This window comes from Mobula birostris, chromosome 5 (assembly GCF_030028105.1).
Source record: "Mobula birostris isolate sMobBir1 chromosome 5, sMobBir1.hap1, whole genome shotgun sequence".
NCBI classification, from domain to species: domain Eukaryota; kingdom Metazoa; phylum Chordata; class Chondrichthyes; order Myliobatiformes; family Myliobatidae; genus Mobula; species Mobula birostris.
Window position 1 is genome coordinate 82,695,030 of NC_092374.1, and position 25,895 is coordinate 82,720,924.

General features: G+C 44.4%; 1 protein-coding gene across 2 annotated transcripts in view; it reads left to right on the forward strand.

The window, feature by feature from the left end:
* LOC140197806 (phospholipase D1-like) overlaps positions 1-25,895 on the forward strand; it is a 158,602-nt gene that overhangs the window by 60,709 nt on the left and 71,998 nt on the right. Inside the window, exons 5-9 of one of the 2 annotated variants that reach the window (XM_072258268.1) lie at positions 11,519-11,627; positions 12,393-12,458; positions 17,693-17,751; positions 19,924-20,016; positions 22,555-22,707. In XM_072258268.1, coding sequence (XP_072114369.1) covers positions 11,519-11,627; positions 12,393-12,458; positions 17,693-17,751; positions 19,924-20,016; positions 22,555-22,707 — 480 coding nt within the window. Of the gene's footprint in view, positions 1-11,518; positions 11,628-12,392; positions 12,515-17,692; positions 17,752-19,923; positions 20,017-22,554; positions 22,708-25,895 lie in introns of those variants that run through there. The other variant, XM_072258269.1, reaches the window with a different exon arrangement.

Sequence of the window (25,895 nt, forward strand, 5' to 3'; positions counted from 1 at the left end):
GGGACTAGGTGCAGTGGATGACCGGGACGTCTTCTGTGTCTTGTCCTGCTCTACACGTTCCACGACGCTTGCAGAGACCGCCTTCTTGACCGTTGGACCTTCCATTGGTCTCGTCCGCTCAATCCGCCGGAGTCTGTCTTCACATGCTGGGATAGACAACTCCCTATCTCACCGAGGGTTTGAGACCCGTCGGCTACCCTCGCCTGGTTTAGCCGGCTTGTCGAAGCCGTTGCCCAGGGTGTGGCTGCTGTCGCATGCAAACAGCTACGGGGAGCCACAGGTGAGAGCTGAATGCCAGGTGGGGACCAAAGGTGGACTAACCATCTTGAAAAGGACGCGACATGTTCCCCCACCAAAGGTGCTATATGAGCTATAAGGAGAGGCTGGACACACTTGGGTTGTTTTAACCGGAATTTTGGAGGCTGAGAGGAGACCTGTCAGAAGTTGGTAAGATTATGAGAGGCACAGATAGAGTAGAGGGTAATGCACAGAAACTGCTGCAGGAACTCAGCAGGTCAGGCAGCATCAGTGGAGAAGAATAAACAGTCGACGATTCGGGCTGAGATCCTCCTTCAGGACTGGAAAGGAAGGGGAAGACACCAGAATAAAAAGGTGGGGGAGGGGAAGGAGGACAGCTGGAAGGTGACAGGTGAAGCTAGGTGGGTAGGCAAGGTCAAGGGCTGGAGAGGACAGGAGAGTGGACCATAGGAGAAAGAGAAAGAGGAGGGGACCGGGGGTGTAATAGGCAGGTGAGAAGATGTAAGAGACCAGAGTGGGGAATAGAAGATGAGGGGAGGGGGAAGAGAATTTCTTTTTACCAGAAGGAGAAATCGATATTCATGCCAGTAGTTCAGAGGCCACCCAAACGGAATATAAGGTGTTGCTCCTCCGCCCAGAGGTGGCCTCATTGTGGCAGAAGAGGAGACCATGGACCGACATGTTGTAATGGGAATCAAAATTAGAATGCTTGGCCACCGGGAAGATCCGTTTTTGGTGGACAGAGTGGAGGCGTTTGACAAAGCTGTCCTCTCATTTACGACGGGTCTCACCAGTGTAGAGGAGGCTGCACTGGGAGCACCGGACACAATGGATAACCTCATCAGATTCACAAGTGAAGTGTTGCCTCACCTGGAAAGACTGTTTGGGCCTTAATCATAGTCATACTTTATTAATCCCGGGGGAAATGGAGGTGAGGGAGGTGGTGTATCGGCACGTGTAGCACTTTGGCTACTTACAGGGATGAAGACAGTATCTTTTTCCTAGGGTTCAAATGTCTAATACTAGGAGGTATGCATTTAAGCTGTGGCTGGGCAAGTTCAAAGGGGAGGTGTGGAGCAAAGGTTTTTACATGGAGCATGGTGTGTGCTTAGAAAGACCTGCCAGGAACAGTGGTAGAACAAATATGACAGAAGCATTTAAGAAACTGGTTGATATGCACCTAAATATGGAGCGAATGGAGGGAAATGGTAATTTTTCAAGCAGAATATATTAGTTTAGTTACTCCGCTGACGTTTAGGGCAGCAACGAGGTTCTCCATCTCTAGCGACGTTCAAGGCTTCCTTTGTCGTGTCAGTAATTTCCTCTCAGTTTTCACTACTGTTAGTCACGCAAGTCCCCAGGTGGAGTTTCAGGAATACTGCCACGCTCAGATGGAGAAGGATTCTTCATTGCTGTTTCCATAACAGTTTTGTTTGACCAGTCAGGGTTGTCAGCCCTGAACTGAACCCCTGAACCTGGAGGACCGGTGGGCCACTCTTAGCCTGTTTGACTTGCTTCTACCAAGAGCCAAAGCATAAAGCTGTGACTCCAACCAACATGGCTCTGTGGGTCATCGAGGCACGCAAGCCTCCAAACCCTACAGTAAGGTTGTGATCCTCTTGGAGTTGGGGTTCAACTGATTGTGGTTAATGATGTCTGAAGGGCCCATTTCCTGCGCTGTACTGTTCTATGTTTGGACTGCAGTTTAATTCTGTGCACTAAGCTTTACAAAGGGCTTCAATGCCTAATTGAAAATTCACACTGAATGATTCACACTGAATGTTTTAAGTGCTGGTGTGGCAGTGGGGAAGATGAAGAGACTTTTGCAAAGTATGCTGTTAGGTGCACTTTAAGATCCTGGTATTCTGTGGTATTGCCTTTGATATACTGTAGCAGACACTATGTTGAGATAGGAGTTATGACCTTTAGTAAAAAGATTTGTTAATAGCTGTATGTCTCAGCAGGAGCACACTGATATTACAGAGATCTCACAGTAAGGAGAGACCAGCCAGCGAGCTGTTGGACCCAGCTGCTTTTGTATTACAAGGGTTCTGCGAAAGTCACAAATGAGGCTAAAACTTGCTGCTTATGATGGTTTTAGACCATAAGATATAGATGCAGAATTAGACCATTTGGCCCATCGAGTCTGCTCCTCCATTTCATCACGGCTGATCCATTTCCTTCTCAGCCCCAATTTTCTGCCTTCTCCCCATAACCTTCCGCATCCTGACTAATCAAGAACCTATCAACCACCACCTTAAATACAGTGACGTCGCCTCCACAGCTACCTGTGGCAACAAACTCGATAGATTCACCACACGCTGCCTAAATCCTCCTCTCAGTTCTAAAGCGGCGTCCTTCTATTTTGAAGCCATGTCCTCTGGTCTTAGACTTCCCCCACTATAGGAAACACCCTCTACACATCCCCTCTATCCCCAGGGATCCCCAACCTTTTATATGCCATGGACCAATACCATTAACCAAGGTGTGTGTGGACCCCATGTTGGGGACCCCTGATCAAGGCCTTTCAACGTTCAATAGGTTTCAATGAGATCCCCCCTCATTTTTCTAAATTCCAGCGAGTACAGGCCCAGAGCCATCAAGCGCTCCTTATACAGTAAACCTTTCATTCCTGGAGTTATTCTCGTGAAATCCTTTAAGCCCTCTCTGAAGTCAGCACATCCTTCCTTAGATAGGGGCTGAAAATTGCTCACAATACTCCAAGTGAGGCCTCACCAGTGCTTTATAAAGGCTCAACATTACATCCTTGCTATTGTATTTTATTAGGTGTTACAAGAGGAAAGAATGAACAAGGCATAACCAAGAGAACAAAGAGAAAGGAAAAACCGATTGTGGTCATCTCACACTGGGACTAGAGATAACACAAATTCCATTCACAACAATTGACCTATGCATGGTAGTGTAGTGGTTAGCACAGTGCTTCGTAGTACCAGCGGTCGCTGGCACCATCTTATGCACTACATTTGGCCCAATTAACTTGCTGCCATGATTAGCCGAGGTTTCATGGAAATAGTTAATAAGGTATAAAAAGAAAAACTACCATTTCACTGAGTAACAAACTATGCATTTAAACGAAATACCGAAAACTACAAATACAGTGCTACAAAACTGTATTAGTTTCTAAAAGTTATTGACGTTGCAGTGCAGTGTTCTTTTGATTGACTGTAAATTAACAAAATCAGTGCAGACACCTAGTGCAGTTAATGGACTGTGTTCATAATATGATTTTGACAATTGCATCCTTCAAGTCTTCATTTTCAATGTAACATTCAAGCTAATTGTCAATACCTTCAAATTCTTCATAGTCCCTAACTTGTTGAAGGCGTGAAATCATTTCACTTTCACTCCTGGCCATTTCTGGAATCCCCAAACCTGAATGCTTGAAACCGCAGAGAGCAAAACAGTTCTGAATTGTCCTACTGCTTATTTCTTGCCAGCTATCAGTGACAAAAAGTGCTGCTTTTTGAACACAGAAGGGTGCTGGGAAAGGGCCAGTAAGGATCCCACCCACCCTGTTCATGGACTGTTTGTCCCACTCCCATCAGGGAGGATGCTAAATGCCTGTCATGAACTTGGGTCATCAGTAGTTTATTCTGACAGCTCTGAGTTTGTTTATATCTTGTGTGTTTTACTAATTATAATTATCTGTATTGTTGCATTTTGGGTTTTTTATTCATTATTATTATTTGGTCTTCAGTAGTTTACATTTAAGTTGCAGTTGTCCGTGATTAATTCCAATTAATTCTCTGGGACTTTCCAGGTGTCCAATTAAATATCCTTAGACTTTTGTCTCTGATTAGAAGAGTTATTTGTTAGCTCATAATTAGTCTGAGGTTTTATCAGACCCAGAGTGTATTTAAAGGGGCAGTGCTAACCCCTCATTGCTTGGTTGTCTTGATCCTTGCTTCATGTAGGTTTGGCTGAGTTATCCACAACCTTAGAAGTTCAGCTGTTTTGTTCAATGTAGTTAATAAAATTCTGAGTTTTTTTAAAATATTGTGGAATACTGGTAGTTCAGGTTGGCTATTTGGAGGTTTGGTTGATCGCAGAGCTTGGCAAAATGTTTGCAGACATTTTGGCTCCAATCGAGAAGCCAACATCAGTGCGCAGTTGAGGGCGTTTTCTCCTCAGAATGGCAGCTTATATACTTTGGAGTCCAAATGGATATTGATTAGATATTGTGATCTGGTTGGCTGGTTCAAAACACTGTGAACAGTTTATCAGTAGAAAATTCTGACTGGCTAGCTTCAAGGAAGGTCCTTTGGAAGTGTTTGTTTCGCTGTCCAGTCAGTTTGTAAGCAACTGTGATGTTGTTTCAGACCAACCAACTACAACTGAGGAGGAACCTATCAAAACCCAAAGCACAACAAAATGTGACTGTTAGAACAATTGTTGTCTACAAAATCCAGTGACTGCAACAAGTACCGCGTTGATTTAACAGGAAGAAAACGATCAGTCTGGCTACATGAGCATCAGTTAGTGAGCAGAAGGCACGGCCCGCTCTCACTAGCATCAGCTCATGAGGACAAAGGAGGATACCATTTCAACTGGATGACAGCCAGAGTCTTGACCCAAGTAAGAACAAGAAAAGAATGGGAATTTCTTAAAGCATGGTTCCCTACAGAAGGATCCATCAACAAACACATCGACATAGATCTGGAATATGAACCCTTCCAGAGAATAGAGAAACAACTATGTCAACAGATAACGAATCACCAGTAATCTCAAGATCTGGACAGCCAATCAAACACTTCCAATGGACCTCACTCAAAGCTAGCCAATCGGAAGTTTCTACTGCTACACTGTTCACAGTGTTTTCAACCAGCCAACCAGATCATGACATCTAATCACTATCCAATCAGACCCTGGAGAAGTATATAAGGGGGCATTCTGAGGAGACAACGTCCTCAACTTCACACTGACGATGGTTTCTTGATTGGAGCCGAAACGCCTGCAAACTTTGCCAAGCTCGGTGATCAACCAAACGTTCACCCATTCTTGGTTTTGTTGAACCCTTCCGAGTTTGTGTGTGCTCCAGGGTTTGGGCTCGAAGGCGCAGCGTGCCAGTGCCAGGACCACCAGACGTAAAATCAGTTACTTTCCCCAATTAGTACAACTGATCAACAGCTCAGCCCATTAACTCCACCACTACATTATTTCCCGTCATTCATCTTATGTACGACATAGCATCACTTTCTGGACATACAGTCAATCTCTGTATAGAAGTTACCTTGTGTAGCGTATGTTTTTTAAAATTGTGTTCTTTATCTTTGTGGGTTTTTTTGTGCTGCATTGGATCTGGAGTAGCAATTGTTTTGTTCTCCTTTACACTTGTGTACTGGAAATGATGGGCCGGCTGGTGGTGCAGTGGCATCAGCACTGGACTTCAAGGCAGATGGTCCTGAGTTCAAATCCAGCCGGGTCCCAACCTGGACAGCTGCAGTATATGCACGGAAGAAAGGCCAGGTAATCTACTTCCGTATCCTGCCACAAAAACCCTATGGACCCTATTGTCCATCAGTCTCGACTTAACAACTGAACAACAACAACTGGAAATTACATGAAATGATCTTGAAGTAAATGCATACAACTAATGCTATTTAAAAACTGCTCTGTTCACTCTAAGCACAGTGTAGTGTCCACCAGCCACACGAGTGCATGTGACTGACGCTAGTTAGAAACTGTCCAACAACAGACTCCTGTCCCAAATAAACGAAGGGAATCCTGGATATTTTCTCAATTCATTTTTGTTCTTGAAGAGTTGTCCTAAAAAAGCAGCTGCCCCAATTAACCAGAATCCACTGTATTGTTGCCGAAAACAAGCAAACAATTTTACAACAGGCCAGTGATATTAAAACTGATTCTGATTCTGAAATCTGATTCTCCCAGCCTACCTCCCCCACCAATGATGCCAGATGCAGCCTTTCCTAACTGAGGAATTGGGTAGTGTCATACAAAAACAGGCCCTTCAGCCCATCTGGTCCATGTTGATCAAGGTGCCCATCCAAGCTGGTCCTATTTGCCTGCTGTAGGAGCCACATATCTATTTTCTGTCTGTATTGAATTTTGTGTTGAACGTTTATTATGGGTTATGGTTATTTGTCATGTGGGTTAAGGCGTGGTAGAAGCAAATGAGTATCGTCACATTCGCTCTTTCTGGCCTGCTCTGGCTGCTCCAGGCTTTGTGTCTGGGGGCTCTGCAATATTTACTTGGCTCCGGCGCTGTGCTGAACTGAGGCCTAGGCTGTGGCCTGCTCCAGCTGTTCTGGGCTTCGTGTCTGTGAGTTCACTTTCGTTCTAAATACTACTTACTTACTTTTATTGTTTGTTGATCGGCTTATCTCTGTATTTGACAGTCTTTTTTTAAAACGGGTTCTTTTGGGTTTCACACATAAAAGTTGCTGGTAAACGCAGCAGGCCAGGCAGCATCTCTAGGAAGAGGTACAGTCGAAGTTTCGGGCCGAGACCCTTCGTCAGGACTTTTGTGTATGTTGCTTGAAGTTCCAGCATCTGCAGATTTCCTCGTGTTTGTGTTCTTTTGGGTTTCTTTGTTTTGTGGCTGCCTGTTAGGAGACGAATCTCAAGGTTGTATAATGTATACATACTTCGAACTATGTGCCGTTATAGTTAGAGCCTTCCAGGGAACGAGTATCTTTTAGTTTACTGCTTTCTCTCTAATTTGGTGATATTAACTTCACTCATTCTGCTTGGTTCGCTATCGCAACGACAGGTTTGTTAACTTTTTATCACGACATGGAGCTTATGCTGCCAGCAATCAGCAGGAGCTCAAGAAAAGCAGCTAGGCTCTGCGCAAAGTTCTCAGGCTGTGAAACAACAATACAGGGACAAGATTGAGTCAAGATTCACAATGAATACGTGACATGTGAGGGTTGCATACCGTCACAGACTTCAAAGCCAAACATAGTGGTGCTGCCAATATCGCAGCCTCTCTCCCAGATGAGCTCAACCGCTCTTACGCTCAGTTCAATATCACTAACTCTGAGCCTCCGAGGAAAGCCACCGCTGGCTGAGTTCCGCAGATGTTTCCAACGAGTGGACAGTCACAAGGCTGCGGGACCGGACGGCATCCCAGGGCGGGTACTCAGGATGTGCGCAGCACAACTGGCTGGTGTGTGTACTGACATTTTTAATCTCTCTCTCTCCCAGTGTAGAGTGCCCTCCTGCTTTAAATTATCCACCATTGTCCCTGTACCTAAAAAGACCAAGGTAACATGCCTGAACGACTGGTGTCCTGTCGCACTCACCTCAATAATAAGCAAATGCTTTGAGAGGCTGGTCAAGGACTACGTCTGCAGCATGCTACCACCCAAATGGACCCCCTACAATTCACCTACCAACAAACGATGCAATAGTCACTGCTCCATATACTGCCGTTACACATCTGGAGAAGAAGGATGCTTATGTGAAGATACTGTTCTTGGACTACAGTTCAGCATTCTACACCATAATTCCATCCAGGCTCAACAGGAAGCTCGGAGACCTCGGCCTTGACCCTGCCTTGTGCAGCCGGATCCTGAACTTCCTGTCAGATCACCAGCACGTGGTAAAAGTGGGCTCCCTCACCTCCAACCCTCAACTCTCAATACAGAAGCCCCTCAGGGCTGTGTACTAAGTCCCCTCCTTTACTCCCTGTATACCCATGACTGTGTTGTCACCCACAGCTCTAGTTTGCTAATTAAATTTGCTGACAGCACTACATTGATTGGCCTAATGTCAAACAATAACGAGGTGGCCTACAGGGAAGAAATCATCACCCTGACACAGTGATGTCAAGAAAACAACCTCTCCTTCAAAGTCGCAAAAACATAGGAGCTGGTTGTGGATTACAGGAGGAATGGAGACGGGCTAACCCCTATTGACATCAATGGATCTGGGGTTGAGAGGGTGAACAGCTTTAAGTTCCTCAAACCCACATCACCAAGGACCTCATGTGGTCTGTACACACCAGCTGTGTGGTGAAAAAGTCACAACAGTGCCTCTTTCACCTCAGACGGTTGAAGAAGTTTGGTATGGGCCTTCAAATCCGAAGAACTTTCTACAGGGGCACAATTGAGAGCATCCTGACTGGCTGCTTCACTGTCTGGTATGGGAACTGTACCTCCCTTAATCTCAGGATTCTGCAGAGAGTGTTGCGGACAGCCCAGCACATCTGTAGCTGTGAACTTCCCATGAGTCAGGACGTTTACAAGGACAGGTGTGAAAAAAGGGTTTGTAGGATCATTGGGGACCTGAGTCACCCCAACCACAATCTATTCCAGCTCCTACCATCCGGGAAACGGTACCGCAGCATAAAGGCCAGGACCAACAGGCTCCGGGACAGCTTCTTCCACCAGGCCATCAGACTGATTAACTCACGCTGATTTGAGTGTATTTCTATGTTACATTGACTGTTCTATTTATTATAAATTACTAAGATTGCACATTTAGATGGAGATGTAATGTAAAGATTTTTACTCCTCATGTATTTGAAGGATGTAAGAAATAAAGTTAATTCAATTGAATACATAAGATTTGTCTTTGTGGGTTTCGTAATAAAGGATCAAGCGTGCTCTTTTTGACTTGGAACTCAGTTACTGGGAAGCGCGTCATACAGTGTCGAGTCCCTCACTCAGTTTCTCAGCAGATTTGGTTTGTTGTTCAAGTAACTGCTAAACCTCATTTGGCCCAAATCCCTCGAGAGCAGGGGTTTGCAACCGTTTTTATGCCATGGGTCAATACCATGAAGCAAGAGGTCTGCGGGTCCCAGGTTGGGAACCCCTGGTCTACACAGTCCGAATCAGGTTTAATATCCCTGGTATTTGTTATGTGGCAGCAGTACATTGCAATACATGATAAAAACTGTAAATTATCATAAGAGTGTGTATATATAAAGGTTAAATTAAATAAGTAGTTCAAAATGAGAGGAAAAAATGTAGTGAGGTAGTATTCATGAATGGACATTGAATGCAAGAATCAGACGGCAGAGGGGAAGAAGCTGTTCCTGGATCATTGAGTGTGCACATTCAGGCTCCTGTACCTCCTTCCAGGTGGTGCAATAAGAGGGCATGTCCTGGGTGATGGGGGCCTTAATGATGAACGCTGGGTTTTGAGGCATCGCTCCTTGAAGATGTCCTGGATACTACAGAGGCTAGTGCCCATGATGGATCTGACTGAGTTTACAACTCTCTACAGCTGATTTCCATCCTGTGTAGTGATTTCCACCCCCTGCCCCCCCCCCAATACCAGATGGTGATGCAACCAGTTAGAATGCTCTCCTCGGTACATCTGTAAAAATTTGTGAGTGTCTTTGGTGACATACTAAATCTCCTTAAACTCCTAATGAAATGTGCTACTGTCATGCCTTCTTTGTAACTGCATCGATATGTTGGGCCCAGGATAGATCCTTAGAGATTTTGACACCCAGAAATTTGAAAGTGACACCTAGGTACTTGACATTGCTCACTCTTTCCACTTCCGATCCCTCTATGAGGACTGGTGTGTGATCCCTCAGAAGTCCACAATCTGTTCTTTGGTCTCTCTGACACTGAGCGCAAGGTTGCTTTCCCATCCATGCTCCTGCTGAAGTACATTTTAAAAGTAATTATTGTACTTGCCTCAAGTACTTCCCCTGGCAGCTCATTCCATATATCATCCACCCTCTGTGTTTAAAAAAAAATGTTCACCCTCAAATTCTTCTCATCTTAAACCCACATCTGTTTGTTCTTGATTCCCCAACCCTGGGAAAAAGACTCTGTCTATACCCTTGTGATTTTATACACCTATGTAAGACCACCTCTCAGTCCCCAAGGAAAAGAGGCCTTGCATGTCCAACCTCTCCCTATAGCTTAGTCCCTCAAGTCCTTGTGAATCTATTCTGCATGCTTTCCTGTTTCATTTTTGGCAACACGGCACCATAACAAGCCAATGAGCCCGTGAAACCCAATGACGTGTACAACTAACTAACCTACTATCCCGACGCTGTCCATAAGGAGCTTGATGGCTCTTGGCTTCTATTCTCTGGACTACAGAGGGCTGGAGACCAAAACTGAACAAAATACTCCAGCACCATGACATGACGACATCTATACTTCTGGCAGATAAGGGCCAACATGCCAAAAGCCCTCTTCACCAGCCTGTCTACCTCTTCAGGGAAAGATTTAAGGCAAATATCAGCATCATTATCATCACTGTGTGCCATGTCGTATGATGAGGGCAATCGTGGTCTTTCCATGACCATGAATATTCTTGGCAAATTTTTCTATAGAAATGGTTTGCCATTGCCGCCTTCTGGGCAGTGTCTTTGCAAATCAGGTGACCCCAGCCATTATCAATACTCTTGGAGATTGTCTGCCTGGTGTCAGTGGTCACATAACCAGGACTTGTGATATACACCAACTGCTCATATGACCATCCACCACCTGCTCCCATGGCTTCACATCACCCTGGACTAAGCAGGTACTACATCATCTAGCAGAGAGAAGCAGCACCTTACACCTCCTTTGGTAAAGACATATCTCCACCCCACCATCCAAGGAGATAAAGAAGCAAATAAGGGAAGTAAAAATCCAGGGAAAGGAAAAACAAAGTGTGCTAATCCCATTAGATATGGTCAGGGAGACACTCGTGCTTAAAGGCAGACATGATGTAGAGGGGCCAAATGGCTTGTTTCTTGTACAACTGTGAACAGGACTGGAGTTAGTTTGAGAAGCCAGTGGTTAAGTTGAGAAAGGACAGGTAAGACAGACTCGAGTCAAATCCGGCTGAAGTCACCAGTGGGAATGGGTGATAGACAATCAAGGTTCAAAGTACCTCTATTATCCAGTTTATACAACCGTGAAATTCACCTCTTTACAGGTAGCCACAAAACAAAGAAGCCCACTAGAACCCATTATAACAAAAGAAGACCGTCGAATACCCAATGTGCAGTGGGGGGAAAAAACAAATTGTGCAAACAATAAAAAGTAAGCAATCAGCATTCAGAATTGAAGATGAGGAAAGTGAGTCCACACTATGATAGTTGCAGGCCACAGCCTCAGCTCAGTGCAGAGACACGTACTGAACTTCAGCTCACTGCTCCGCAAGGCTTACCTTTCTCTGCACTCAACTGAGGCAAAGTTCAAAGTAAATGTTATTATCAAAGTACACATACAACTCTGAGATGCAGCATACTCAGCAAATCTATTTAATAGCAGCACCCCCTCAGCCTGTTGACTTAGGTTCGGTCTCTCCTTCTGACCAGGTTGGCAGCTCAGCAAGGACTGAGACGAGAGCCCGGTGTCGCCATGAGAATGCCCACGCTCCCTCGCCAACCAGAGTGGGCCTCCATGAGGCAAGCTTCTAGTAAACAGGTGAGTAGAAAAACTCGAGTAAAACACGCAAAATATTGGAGGAGTCCAGGTGATCAGGCAGCATCTATGGAGGGGAATAAACAGTCAATCTTCCAGGCTGAGACCCTTCAACAGGACTGGAAAGGAAGAGGGTAGAAGCCAGAATAATAAGATTCTAATCCTCAATTCTCCAACCCTGGGGGAAAAAACTGTGTCTGATGCTTGGAGCTTTGGAAAGGGTTCAGAAGAGGTTTAGCAGGGTGCTGCCTGGATTAGAGGGCATGAGTTGTAAGGAGAGAGGAGACAAACTTGTTTGCTGTGGAGAGATCTGATAAAAGCTTATGAAATTGTTAGAGGTATAAAATTGTTAAAGATTCAGAGACAATCTTTTGCGTAGGGCAAAAATGTCAAATACCGGACGTTATGTAGTTAAAGTGAGAGGGGTAAGGTTTAAAGGAGATGGGCAGGACAAGTTATTTTTAATCGGAAAGGTGATGGGTGACTGGAACAAGCTGCATCGAGTGGTGGTGGAAGCAGATACAATAGAGGGGTTTAAGAGACTATTCAATAGACACATAAGTCAGCTGAGAATGGAGGAATGTGGATCGTGTTGAGGCAGAACAGATTTAAATTCACTGCAACACATTCAAAATGCTGGAGCAACTCAGCAGGTTCACCATCGTGTCCAGCACAGACATCATGGGCTGAAGGGCCTGTCCTGTGTTTGGCGAAGAAGGTAGTCAGATGATTGACTTGGACCTAATTTTGATCTTTCCAACTTTTCAGAAACGTCTGGAGGAATATCTGAATTCCCTTCTCGAGAAGTCCTTCTACAGAAACTACCACGGAATGGTAACAACTCATCCCGACTCTCTCTTCTCCTGATGTCTGTCCTACAGTCTCTGTGGGTAACTTCACGCTTTTGGCTTCTGTTTCTTCCTGCAGTCGGTGTCAGTCACTGAAGGGGCCGCTTGGCCCAGGGTTCCTGCTGGTGAATTTACAATGCATGCAAAATGGCTGGGTTATTCAGGGAACGAGAACTGCACAAACCTTTAGTTCTCACAGTGCCATCTTGAATTTACCACCCACCTTACTTTTAAAGACGTGAACGATTTGCAAATTCAGACACAGATTTGTGAATGGTCATCGACACTGAGTGGCCACTTTATTAGAACGCCTGCTCGTTAACGCAAATAACTATTCAGCAAATCGTGTGTCAGCAATTCAATGCATAAAAGCATGCAGACATGGTCAAAAGGTTCAAACCAAACATCAGAATGGGGAAGAAATGTGATCTAAGTGACTTTGACAGTGGAATGTTTGCTGGAGCCAATTAGGGTGGTTTGAGTAGCTCAGAAACTGCTGATCTCCAGGGATTTTCATTCACCACATTTTCTAGAGTTTACAGAGAAAGTAAATTTATTATAAAAGTACATATAAGTCACCATAAACAATGCTGAGATTCATTAAAATGGCCACTGAGTGTATACCAGGTTGCAATAAAATTCCTTTCTCCCAGAGTAACCAGTGAACATGCTAATAAAGAAAGAAACAATAAATACAGTGACAAACACAAAACAGCTGAGTGGTGCAGGCTTGAGTGTAGTCTGAGGTAGTGCAACAGGAAATGATAAAGTTACAATAATGGAGAGAGTGGAGTTAAGAGTCTGCAAACATGGCAGGGGATGTGAGAGAGGTGACTGGTTCAGCAATCTGACAGCAGTGAGGAAGAAGCTCTTCTTGAGTCTGGCCGCCTGGGCTTTCAAACTCCTGTATCTTCTCCCATATGGGTTAATAAATTAATTGGTCCCGTGTCACCACTGATTAACTGGACTCTGAAAACTTGCATTCATTTCTCAACCACTTTATTTTACTCGTGCACAAGAGAGGAGCATGGCCCCTGTCACACACACTGTTCTGAATTCTGAACAGAGGAATGCCATTTCTTTACAGAATTCACTTGCACTTACGGGTATTGACCATTTTAGTAAACCGTATGTTTGGTTTCCATACTTGCATGATCATAATACAAATATTAAAAGTCAATAGAAACTACAAGCTAATAACTGATAATATTCAGAAGCCAGTAAAATAATTGTCCCTTAGTTGGTGTGTGAAACTTCAATTCCTTATCTTGTCTCTAGAGCCCTGGTCTGCAAAGGGAAGCTATGCTCTTCAAAGACCATTCTCGCCTGGACTGTATGCGTTCTAAAACACAATAAGACATATGACAGAAGACCATAAGACATAGGAGCACAATTAGGCCATTTGGCCCATTGAGTCTGCCCCACCATTTCATCATGGCTGATCCATTCTTTTTCTCAGACCCACTCTCCTGTTTTCTCCCCATATTCCTTCATGCCCTGATTAATTAAGAATTTATCAACCTCTGCCTTAAACATACATAAAGACTTGGCCTCCACAGCTGCCTGTGGCAAAAAAATTCCACAGATTCACCACTCTCTGAAATTCTGCTGCATCTCCATTCTAAAAGGACACCCCTCTATTCTGAGGCTGTGTCCTCTGGTCTTAGACTCTCCCACTATAGGAAACATCCTCTCCACATCCACTCTATAAAGGCCTTTCAACATTCAATATTTTTCAATTAGGTCACTCCTCATTTTTCTGAATTCCAGTGAGTACAGTCCCAGAGCCTTCAAATGTTCTTCATATGACAAACCATTCCATCCTGGAATCATTTTCGTGAATCTCCTTTGAACCCTCTCCAGTTTCAGCACGTCCTTTATTAGATAAGGAGCCCAAACCTGTTCACAATACTCCAAGTGAGACTTCACCATTGGTTTATAAAGTTTCGACATTATGTCCTTGCTTTTATATTCTAGACCTCTTGAAATGAATGTTAACATTGCATTTGCCTTCCTCATCACAGACTCAACCTGCAAATTAACCTTTAGGGAATCCTGTGCAAGGACTCCCAAGTCCCTTTGCACCTCAGATTTTTTGTATTTTCTCTCCATTTAAAAAATAATCAACCCTTCCATTTCTCCTACCTAAGTGCATGACCATACACTCTCCGACATTGTATTCCATCTGCCATTTCTTTGCCTATTCTCTTAATCTGTCTAAGTCCTTTTGTACACTCTCTACTTACACCTATCTTCATATAATCTGCAAACTTTTCAGCAAAGCCATCGATTCCGTCATCCAAATTATTCACATATAATGTAAAAAGAATCAGTCCCAACACAGACCCCTGGGGAACACCACTAGTCACCAGCAGCCAACTAGAAAAGGCTCCCTTTATTCCCACCCTTTGCCAGCTGCCAATCAGTCAATGCTTTATCCATGCTAGAATCTTTCCTGTAATTTACCATGGGCTCATAGCTTGTTAAGCAGCCTCATGTGTGGCACCTTGTCAAAGGCCTTCTGAAAATCCATGTACACAACATGAACTGATTCTCCTTTGTCTATCCTGCTTGTTATTTCTTCAAAGAATTCCAACAGATTTGTCAGGCAAGATTTTCCCTTGAGGAAACCATGCTGACTAAGGCCTATTGTATCATGTGCCTCCAAGTACCCTGAGACATCTTTGTTAATAATCGACTCCAACATCTTCCCAACCACTGAGGTTAGACTAACTGGCATGTAGTTTCCTTCCTTCTGCCTCTCTCCCTTCTTGAAGAGTGGAGTGACCTTTGCATTTTTCCAGTCTTCTGTACCCATTCCAGAATCTAGTGATTCTTGAAAGATCATGACTAATGCGTCCACAATCTCTTCAGCTACTTCTTTCAGAACACTGGGGTATACACCATCTGGTCTAGGTGAGTTATCTACCTTCAGACCCTTCAATTTCCCACGAATCTTCTCTATAGTTATAGTAAGTTCACGCACTTCATGACCCATGACACCATACAGATCCCTGAGGCATGCTATGTAATGCTGAAAATCTGACTTTAGCTTCTGTTGCTCAAATTTCAGGGTGAATTTGATCATATTATGATCACTTGCCCTTAAGGGTTCTTTTGCCTTTAGCTCTGTAATCAATTCTGGTTCATTACACAACACCCAATCCAGAATAGCTGATCCTCTAGTGGGCTAAACCATGAGCTGCTCTAAAAAGCCATCTCGTAGACATTCAAAAATTCCCCCTCCTGTAATCCAGGGCCAACCTGATTTTCCCAATATACCTGTATTTTGAATTCCCCCATGACTATTGTAACATCTCCCTTTTAGCATGCATTTTCTATTTCGTATTATAATTTGCAGCCCACTTCCTTACCACGGTTTGGGGGTCTGTATACAACTCCCATCAGGGTCTTTTTTTTACCTTATTCCATATACTGTATCCATACAGTCCTGTATTCACCCTTTTCGATTTTGTCCGCCTTTTATGTTGACTGCAATTTTGCCTGATCAACAGACCCTCCTCACCACATTGCCTCTGTTTGTAAACCAGCTACCTTATCTCCTGCACTATCATCTGCCTTTGCTGGAATAATTCTTGCATTGAAATATAAGCAGCTCAGGACACTAGTCGCAATGATCCAAAAACTTATGCCCTCTCTCCTACACCAATTCCTTAGCCGTGTATTAAACTGTAAAATCTTCTTAGTTCTGGCCTCACCAGCACGTGGCATGGGTAGCAATCCTGAGATCACAACCCTGGAGGTCCTGCCCTTTAACTTAGCACCTAACTCCATGAACTCCCTGTGCAGAAGCTTGCCACTCATCCTATCCATGTCAATGGTACCTTCATGGACCACGACTTCTGACTGTTCACCCTCCCGCTTAAGAATGCCGAGGACTCAATGCGACATACCCCGGACCCTCACGCCTCAGATAGCATCTGGGAATCTCGTTGTCGCCCACAGAACCTCCTGTCTGTTCCCCTAAGTAATGAGTCCCCTTATCACCATAGCGTGCCTCTTCTCCTCGCTTCTCTTCTGAATCACAGAGGCAGACTCAGTGCCACAGACTCATTCCAGGTCCAACTCCTTAACACGGTTTATTTGAAGTTGCAGCTGGATGCACTTCTTCCAGTTGTAGTTGTCAGGGACACTGGAGGTCTCCCTGCCTTCCCACATCCTGCAAGAGGAGCATTCCACTATCCTGCCTGGCATCTCTACTGTCCTAGCTGAGCAGATATAAAGAAGAGAAGGAAAAAACTTGAACTGTTCTTTCCTGTGCTTTTTCTGATTGAAGCCTTTCTTTGTGGAAGCCTCGAAGAGCCAAAGCCTGAAGATCCCACTCTGACTGTGTCCACTCAGACAATGGCCGCTGCGATGACGGCCACTGCCTTGCCCCTGCCTCCCTTTAATTTGCTCTTACTAATCAATCCCAGATGGCAACTGGTCACTGGTGAAAGCTCTTCAAAGATCTTTCTTGCCTGGACTGTCTGCTTTTATAAGACCATAAGGCATAGGAGCAGAATTTTGCCATTTGGCCCATTGAGTCTTCTCCACCATTTCCCTCTCAACCCCGTATTCCGGACTTCTCCCTATAACCTTTCACACCCTGAACAATCAAGAACCTATCAACCTCGGCCTTAAATGCACCAAGTGACTTGGCCTCCACAGCCATCTGTGGCAATGAATTCCACCGATTCCCCACCCTTTGGCTAAAGAAATTCCTCCTCATCCCCATTCTAAATGGATGTCCCTCTATTTTGATCTGCGTTCTATCTTGTCTGTACGTTATATTAACCCTAGCCTTGCCACAACTTACACTCATGGGCGTAACTGGGCGGTGCGGCCTTGTTGGGCCAGAGGGCCTGTTACTCTGCTGTATCTCTTAAAAACAACAAAATTAAATTTAAAAATGGGAACTTCACACAGATCAAGATCAAAATCCAAATCAAACCTGTGGCTGTGAGCCAATAGTAGTAACTAACACACCACTGTATATTTTTTATCTTTAGTAAGTAAACGATGATAAGCTTTGTGCTCTTTCCCTCTCAACCTGAGACAAAATTAATTAATAAAATAATTCATAAATTTATTGGACTGCTTTTATAAGGATCCTTTGCTTACTAACTGACTGCCTTCTCCTCCAAACACAATTTTCATTAGGCCTCAGATTTTCCATTTAACTTCACCTTCGGCTAACCAGGTTGTATTTAATCCTAGATGGCATTCCTGGATGTTAGTGAACTGTCCTTCATTCAAGACTTGGGTCCGAAAGGATTGTAAGTAACATGATTTGACTGATCACAATTGAGAAGATTTGTTCGTAGTTAGGGTTCTTGATGGTTTGGTTTTGATCATTTTGGTCCTGGTTCAATCTCCATCGTGGGTTCTGAGAGTTCAAAATCTGCCCCTGAAAGTGGATCACAGCCAGACAGGGTGGTGAAGAAGGCTTTTGGCCGTCATTGGTCGGGGACTCAGCAGAGAAGCTGGGACATCATGTTGTAGTTGTACAGGACGTTGGTGAAATCACACCTGGGGTTTTGTGTATGGCTTTCTGTACTTAGTTATAGGAAACATGTCATTAAGATGGAACGAGTACAAACAGGACTAATGTTAATAATGATAACGTCACCTCCATTCAGGGCCCCAAAAAGTCCTCCCATACTTTTCCCTGCAAATCTCAGTGCTGTCAGTGATGAGCTTGGTGAGAGGTTTCACCAGGACATTGCGGTCATGGAGAAACGGTATCACGGCAACTGGAATCCATCAATGCAAGCTAATTATAGTTGGACACTTCAGTGAGAAGCCTCGGACACTGAATACAAATCAAAATCATCAACGAACCATTTTGTTCAGTTGAACTATTGCTAAATGCAATGGTTTATGCAATTAAACACATTATGTTCAATAAAAGTTAATTTCTTGTTTCTCCAAATTCCTACATGATACAAGTAGTCCAAAATTATATTTGTGTTCAGCTTCAAACAGTCTATCACAAACAAAAAAATAATTCTGAGGAAGCAACACTTTCAAAACAATGTGTTGCCCAGTATAGCTATTCTTGAAACTTTAGTTGTAGGGCTTCAGACTTCTGTACCTCCTGCCCAGTGTAGCTGTGAAAAGAAGACATGACTTGCATGATGGGGATCTTTGACAGTGGATGTTGATCCTGCAGATACTACCAATAGTGGGGAGGGATGTGCCCGTGATGTTTTGGGCTGAGTCCACTACTCTCTACAGCTTCTTGCTTTTGAATTGCTCTACCAGACCGTGATGATGAAACTTTCAAAGTTCAAAGTAAATTTTATTATCAAAGTACCCACTCATCACCAAATACAAGTCTGGAATTCATTTTCTTGTGGGCATACTCAGTAAATCTATAGAACAGTAACCATAGCAGAATCCATGAAAGTCCACCCTACCTGGGATTTCAACCATACTGCAGAAAGCAACAAACTACAAATACAAAAAGAAAGGAACAATAATAATAAAATAAATAAGCAATAAGTATCGAGAACGTGAGATGAAGAGTCCTTGAAAGTGTGAATAGTTCAGTGATGGGGCGAGTGAAGTTATCCCCTTTGGTTCAAGAGCCTGATGGTTGAGGGGTAATAACTGTTCCTGAACCTGGTGATGTGAGTACTGAGGCTCCTGTACCTTCTACCTGTTGGCAGCAGCGAGAAGAGAGCATGTCCTGGGTGGTGGAGATCCCTGATGATGGATGCTGCTTTCCTGTCACAGTGTTTCATGTAGATGTGCTCAATGGTTGGGAAGGGCTTTACCCTTGATGCCCTGGGTAATCCATTACTTTTTGTAGGATTTTCCATTCTATGGCATTGGTATTTCCATACCAGTCTGTGATGCAGCCAGTCAGTACACTCTCCACCACACATCTACGTTATATATAGGCATCCATTAGTCTCGTGAGACCATGGATTTGCGCAGGCCTGGGCAAGGTTGTATGGAAGACCAGCAGTTGCCCATGCTGCAAGTCTCCCCTCTCCATACCACCGATGTTGTCCAAGGGAAGGGCACTAGGGCCGATACAGCTTGGCACCGGTGTCGTCACAGACACTGGTTAAGTGCCTTGCTCAAGGACACAACACACTGCCTTAGCTGAGGCTCGAACTAGCGACCTTCAGATCACTAGACCGATGCCTTAACCACTTGGCTACACGCCAACGTCTATAGAAGTTTTATACATCATGCCGAATCTTTGCACACTCCTAAGGACATAGAGGCACTGCAGTGCTTTTATTGTTATTGAACTTACATGCTGGGTCCAGGACAGGTCCTGTGAATTAATAACACCGAGGAATTTAAGCCTTCTCTATAAACCCACAGGGGAAGCAGAATAGGAAAGTTCCCAGTGGAAGTAAAAGGACATGAAGCCACAGAGAATGAGTTCCAACTGTCTGGTATTAATTGCTTTGTCATTTATCTGTTGACAGGGAAGGGATGATCGTAAAACGCTCTGGAGGACACAGGATCCCTGGCTTAAACTGTTGTGGTCGCCATCGGGTCTGTTATCGGTGGTCAAGGAGGTCAGTAGCACAGGTATTGATGTGTGAATTGGAGGGTGGTGCAGTGGCTCAGCAGATAGAGCCATAGCCTCACATCTCCAGTGTCTCCGGTTCAATCCCAACCTCTGGCACTGACTCTGACTGTGTGTTGTGTAGAATCTGCACGTTCTCCCTGTGACCCCGTGGGTTTCCCCTGGTTGCTCTAGTTTCCTCCCACACCTAGACAGCATGCAAGCCCTGGGGTGAGGGGGTTAATCGTTGCCTTAAATCACCCTCTCCCTCAACGTGGGGGTGAGGCATGGAATTGGAGAAGGATTGACAAGAAAACAAAATGGGATTAGCATTGAGGACCGGTACAGGCTCAATGGGCTGAAAGGCCTCCTTCTGTGTTTGTTCTATCTGATGAACCACCACAGGCAAATGAAAACCATAAACTTGCAGATGATGAACTGAAATAAAAACAGAAAATTCTAGAAATACTCAGCAGGTCTGGCAGGATCTGTGGAGAGAGAAGGAGAAAGATGTTTCAGGTTAAACGCCTTTTATCAAAACTGAGAAGGTCATTTTAAATACCAGTGAGAGGAGCAGGAGGGAAGAGCTTTGATTTTTCATTTAACTTTAAATTTAATTTAGAGATACAGCACAATAACAAGCCCTTCTGGCCCAGCAAACCTGTGCTGTCCAATTGCAGCCACGTGACCAATCAACCTACGAACTCATACGTCTTTGGACTGTGGGAGGAAACCGGAGCACCCGGAAGAAATCCATGGGGCAAACATACAAATGTTTTACTGATAACGTCAGGAAGGAGTCTACATTCTCCCCGTGACCACGTGGGTTTCCTCTGGGTGCTCCAGTTTCCTCCCCCATTAATTCCCTATCATTATCATTATGTGCCATGTCACGTGATGTGGGCAATCATGGCCTTTCCATGACCGTGAATGTCCTTGGCAAATGTTTTTACAGAGGTGGCCCAGCCATTATCAATACTCTACAGAGTTTGTCTGCCTGGCATCAGTGGTCACATAACCAGGGTTTGTGATCTGCACCAGTTGCTCATACGACCATCCACCACCTGCTCCCTGATTGTAGCGGGTGCTACACCTTGCCCAAGGGTGACCTGCAGGCTAGTGGAGGGAAGAAGTGTCTTACCCCTCTCTACCCGTCACCCAGATTTTCCTATCACGGCCCTATTGATCGGCAACCCTGTACAGCTCATCCTGACTGAAGTCCTGCTTTTGTCCTATCCCACACGTTTCCTTTGTCCTATCACACACGTTTCCTTTGTCCTATCACACACGTTTCCTTTGTCCTATCCATTCCTCCCACCACCTTCCCTGCAACCCAAACTATTTGTTTTGTTTCCGGTCTCTCTTCCCCAGTTCTGATGAACTGTCACCAGGCCAAGACATTAATCCTACTTTATATCTCCTCAGACTCTGCCTGACCTGCTGAGTATTTCTAGAATTTTCTGTTTTTATTACAGAGTTCCAACAGTATAAGATGATGAGAGGCATTGATCGGGTGGATAGTCAGAGGCTTTTTCCCAGGGCTGAAATAGTTTTAAGGTGCTTGGAAGTAGGTACAGAGGGAAAGTCAGGGGTAAGTTTTTTTACACAGAGATTGGTGAGTGCACGGAATGGATGGTGGAGGCGGATGCAATAGGGTTTTTTAGGAGACACCTGGATAGGTACATGGAGCTTAGAAAAATAGAGGGCTATGGGTAACTCCAGGTAATTTCTAAAGTAAGTACATGTTCGGCACAGCATTGTGCGCTGAAGGGCCTGGATTGTGCTGTAAGTTTTCTATGTTTCTATCTGCAAGTTTACTGCTTCATTTTTGCCTTTAGTAACAAAGCACAAAAAGAGGCCTCTCAGCCCACTGAGTCAGTACAGTGCTGACCAACCACAAATTCACCCCATTTTATTATCCCATCAGACCTCCCCAGTTTCCGTCCCTCACATTTTCCACTTTGTATAATCAAAGACAAAAAAATGCAGATGCTTGAAATTTGTAATGGAAATGGAAAATGTCTGAGATACTCAGCAGGTCAGACAGCGTCCACACAGAAACACAGAGTGAGATACTCATGATTCTACATGATTGGTTTGGAATATGAGATACTGTGATCATACTACTGTGATTTAAATGTAATATAATTTATATTATTTACTTGTATCCTTAAGAATTTTGTATTTGTATTCATGCAATTTATATGTAATATCAATAAAAATATTGAAAAAGAAAAAAAGAATGGGATCCTCAGCAGGTCAGACAGCATCCACACAGAGAGAAACACAGAATGAGATACTCAACAGGCCAGACAGCGTCCATACAGAGAGAAACACAGAATGAGATACTCAAGAGGCCAGACAGCGTCCATACAAAGAGAAACTCAAGAGTGGAAACTCAGCAACCAATGGGAAAGTGTGGCTGCAGTTTTTAAACTAACCAATCAATGATTGATACAGCAGAAGCGGCTTTTGACTAGCAAATAAGACACACCTTTGAAATTTATAATTGCCTTGAATCTCACTGATTATTGGCGGGGTATTCCAGGTGGATCGTTATCAAGGACTCTTTCCTGCTCTACATGAGGCCGTCCAACGGTGTCATCTCCTTCGTTCTCTTGTTTGACAAAGGCTTCAACGTTCAAGTTGGCAGCCGAGAGACAGGAGCCAAGTATGGCGTCATGATTGAGAACCTGTCCAGGTCAGTCCTCTCTTCTTCCCTCTTGTCTGTTTGCCTTGTCTGGGTGCAGAACAGGTAGTGGGAGCCAAGGAAGAAAGTTTCTGCAGATGTTTCATCACTTTACGAGAAGACATTATCAGTGTGTTGTTCACTTGCCGTGTGTCCTCCGAATATTTGGCCTTTATATGATTATCAATCAGCTGATCGATTGTCATTAGCAAAACTCAATTGTGATGTGGGGGGGGGGTCGTCTCATTGCTGATTGGTTGCGTGCGTACCCCCCACAATTGAGTTTTCATAATGATGCCCAATCAGCTGATTGATAAGTATATGAAGGCCAAACATTGGGAAGATACATCACAAATTAACAGAGCATTGGTTATGTCTCCTCGCATGGTGATGAAAAGTTTGCAATTGCCAAAATCAGAGAACAACTCAAACTGCACATTTTCAAGTTATTTCCAACAAGAAAACATTGCTCGGTTAATCTAATTAATACACACAAAATGCTGGAGGAACTCGGCAAGCCAGGTAGCATCTATGGAAAAGAGTAAACAGTCGACGTTTCAGTCGAAGACCCTTCATCAGCGGTGGAAAAAGAGAGAAGTCAGAGTAAAAGGTGGGGGAAGGGGAGGAAGAAGTACAAGGTAGGTGATAGGTGAAACCAGGAGAGGGGGAGGGGTGAAGTAAATAGCTAGGAAGTCAATAAATGAAAGAGATACTGGGCCGGAGAAGGGGGAATCTGAGGCTACGTCCACACTAGACCGGATAATTCCATAACTGAAGCTTTTTCTCTTCGTTTTGACCCTCTGTCCACATTGAAACGGCGTTTTCCTCCCCCGAAAATGGAGCTTTTCAGAAACGCTGTCCAGAGTGAATAAATCTGAAAATGCCTAATATCCGGCATAGTGTGTACGGGATAACTGGCTATTTTTAAAACCACTGTAACTGGTTGTATTGAATGTAATTTGTTGGTGTTGCAATAAAAAATTAATAATAAAAAAAAACGGTTGTCATGATGTGCTGGAACAGATGGTGGCGGCAGCGCGGTATTTCATTGTTTTCTTGAACACAACCTCCAACACCACGACAACAACATCTGACAATAGATGCATAACAGCCTAATGTAACATTGGATGGAAATACAAGATAACACTGATGCAGACATGTTTTATACATTTAACAAGGTGCTTTATTAATGATTGCTTGTGCAAACATTCAATAGATGCAATTGTCACTTTTGCCCAGTAACTTGTTTTATTGCACATGTTAAATACAGCAAAATAATACACAAAGACATCGCAAACAAATGAGGTCACAGCAAATTTCACTTTTGCCCAGTAACAAGCCTTATTGCATTTGGTTGCAGCTGTCGTCCCTTTCATCGGTGAAGAGACTATGGCTGTAGGAAATGTTTCTGGACAAACATGCACCAAGTCTTTCGTTTGGCAATTTCCTTTTAAGTTTTTCTAGTCTGTAACTGGACAAACACGCACCAAGCATACCAATTCCTCTTTGCTTGTTTTCTGTGTGTCCTGCGCATGCCCAGTAGGAGGAGATTCGCCCAAATATCTGTTTGGACGCAGGTATTTTCAAAAACGCCTGGTGTGGACGCCTATCATTTTATGCGTTTTCAAAATTACCTGGTCTAGTGTGGACGTAGCCTCAGGAGAGGGCGGGGGCCATTAAAGACAGGAAAGCGGTAGGAACATCGGAGTGAGGTGATGGGCAGGTAAGGAGATAAGGTGAGAAAGGGAAATGGGAATGGGGGATGGTGAAGGAGGAGGGGGAGCAATTACCGGAAGTTCGAGAAGTCGATGTTCATGCCATCAGGTTGGAGGCTGCCCAGACAGAATATAAGGTATTGCTCCTCCAACCTGAGTGTGGCCTCATTGCGGCAGTAGAGGAGGCCATGTTGGAATGGGAATTGAAATGGGTTCACTAATCTCTGTTTCCACCGCTTGACTGGATCCACAGCTACTTTCTTCGGGGGCGGTGGGGGGAGAGGTGGACTGATGATCCAGCTTCCTTCTTTGGATTGCACACCATCTTGCTGAGATGCCCACTTGCTTCACTCTGTCCTTTCTCCAATGTGGGATTTCTTGTGGAGGCTGGGGATGGAGTACCAGGCCACAAGACATAGTAGCAGGATTAGGCCATTCAGTCCATCGAATCTGCTCCTCCATTCCATCATGGCTGATTTATTATCCCCCTCAAACCCATTCTCCTGCCTTCTCCCCGTAACCTTTGTCACCCTCACTAAACAAGAACCTATCAACCTCTGCTTTAAATACACCCGGTTACTTGGCCTCAGCAGCCGTCTGTGGCACTGAATTCCACAGATTCACCACCCTCTAGCTAAAGAAGTCCCTCCTCATTTCTATTCTGAAGGCAGGTCCTTGTATTTTAAGACTGTGCCCTCCGGTCCTAGACTCCCTACTACTGGAAATATCCTCCGCTGTGCACATTATCTGGGCCTTTCAATATTTGATGTTTCATTGAGATTCCACCCCCCCCCCCGATTCTTCTAAACCCCAGTGAGTACAGGCCCAGAACCATCAAACAGTCCTTATCAATTAACCCTTTCATTCCTAGGATGAATCTCGTGAGCCTCCTCTGGACACTCTCCAATCCCAGCACATCCTTTCTTAGATAAAGAGCTTAAAGCTGCTCACAATGCTCCAAGTGCATAGCGTTTTTTTAAAAAAACAATGGCATGTTGGTATTTATTGTGAAGGGGTTGGGGTTTAAGGATAACATGATTTTGTTATGGCTGCACAGGGTGTCGGTGAGGCCACACCTGGAGAACTGCATACAGCATTGGTCTCCTGAACTAAAGAAGGAACTAGTAGCATTGGGGAAAGTCTAAAGGAAATCTATGAAACATAGAACAGTACAGCACAGTACGGGCCCTTCGGCCCATGATGTTCGTGCCAGCCTTTTAACCTACTGCTTAATCAATCTTGCCCTTCTCTAATTCACAGCCCACATCTTCAATTTTTCTTGCGTCCATGTGCTTCAGCAGGTCAGGCGACAACTGTCAATGTTTTGGGCCAAGGCCCTTCATCAGGACTGATGCCTGACCTGCCGACTCCCTCAGTTTGTATGTGGGGAAGATTTCTACCTCCTGCAGAATCTCTTGTGTCTCTGACAGAGTGTATGCCATTATGGACACATGGGTGGCACGGTAGCATAGTGGTTGGCATGGT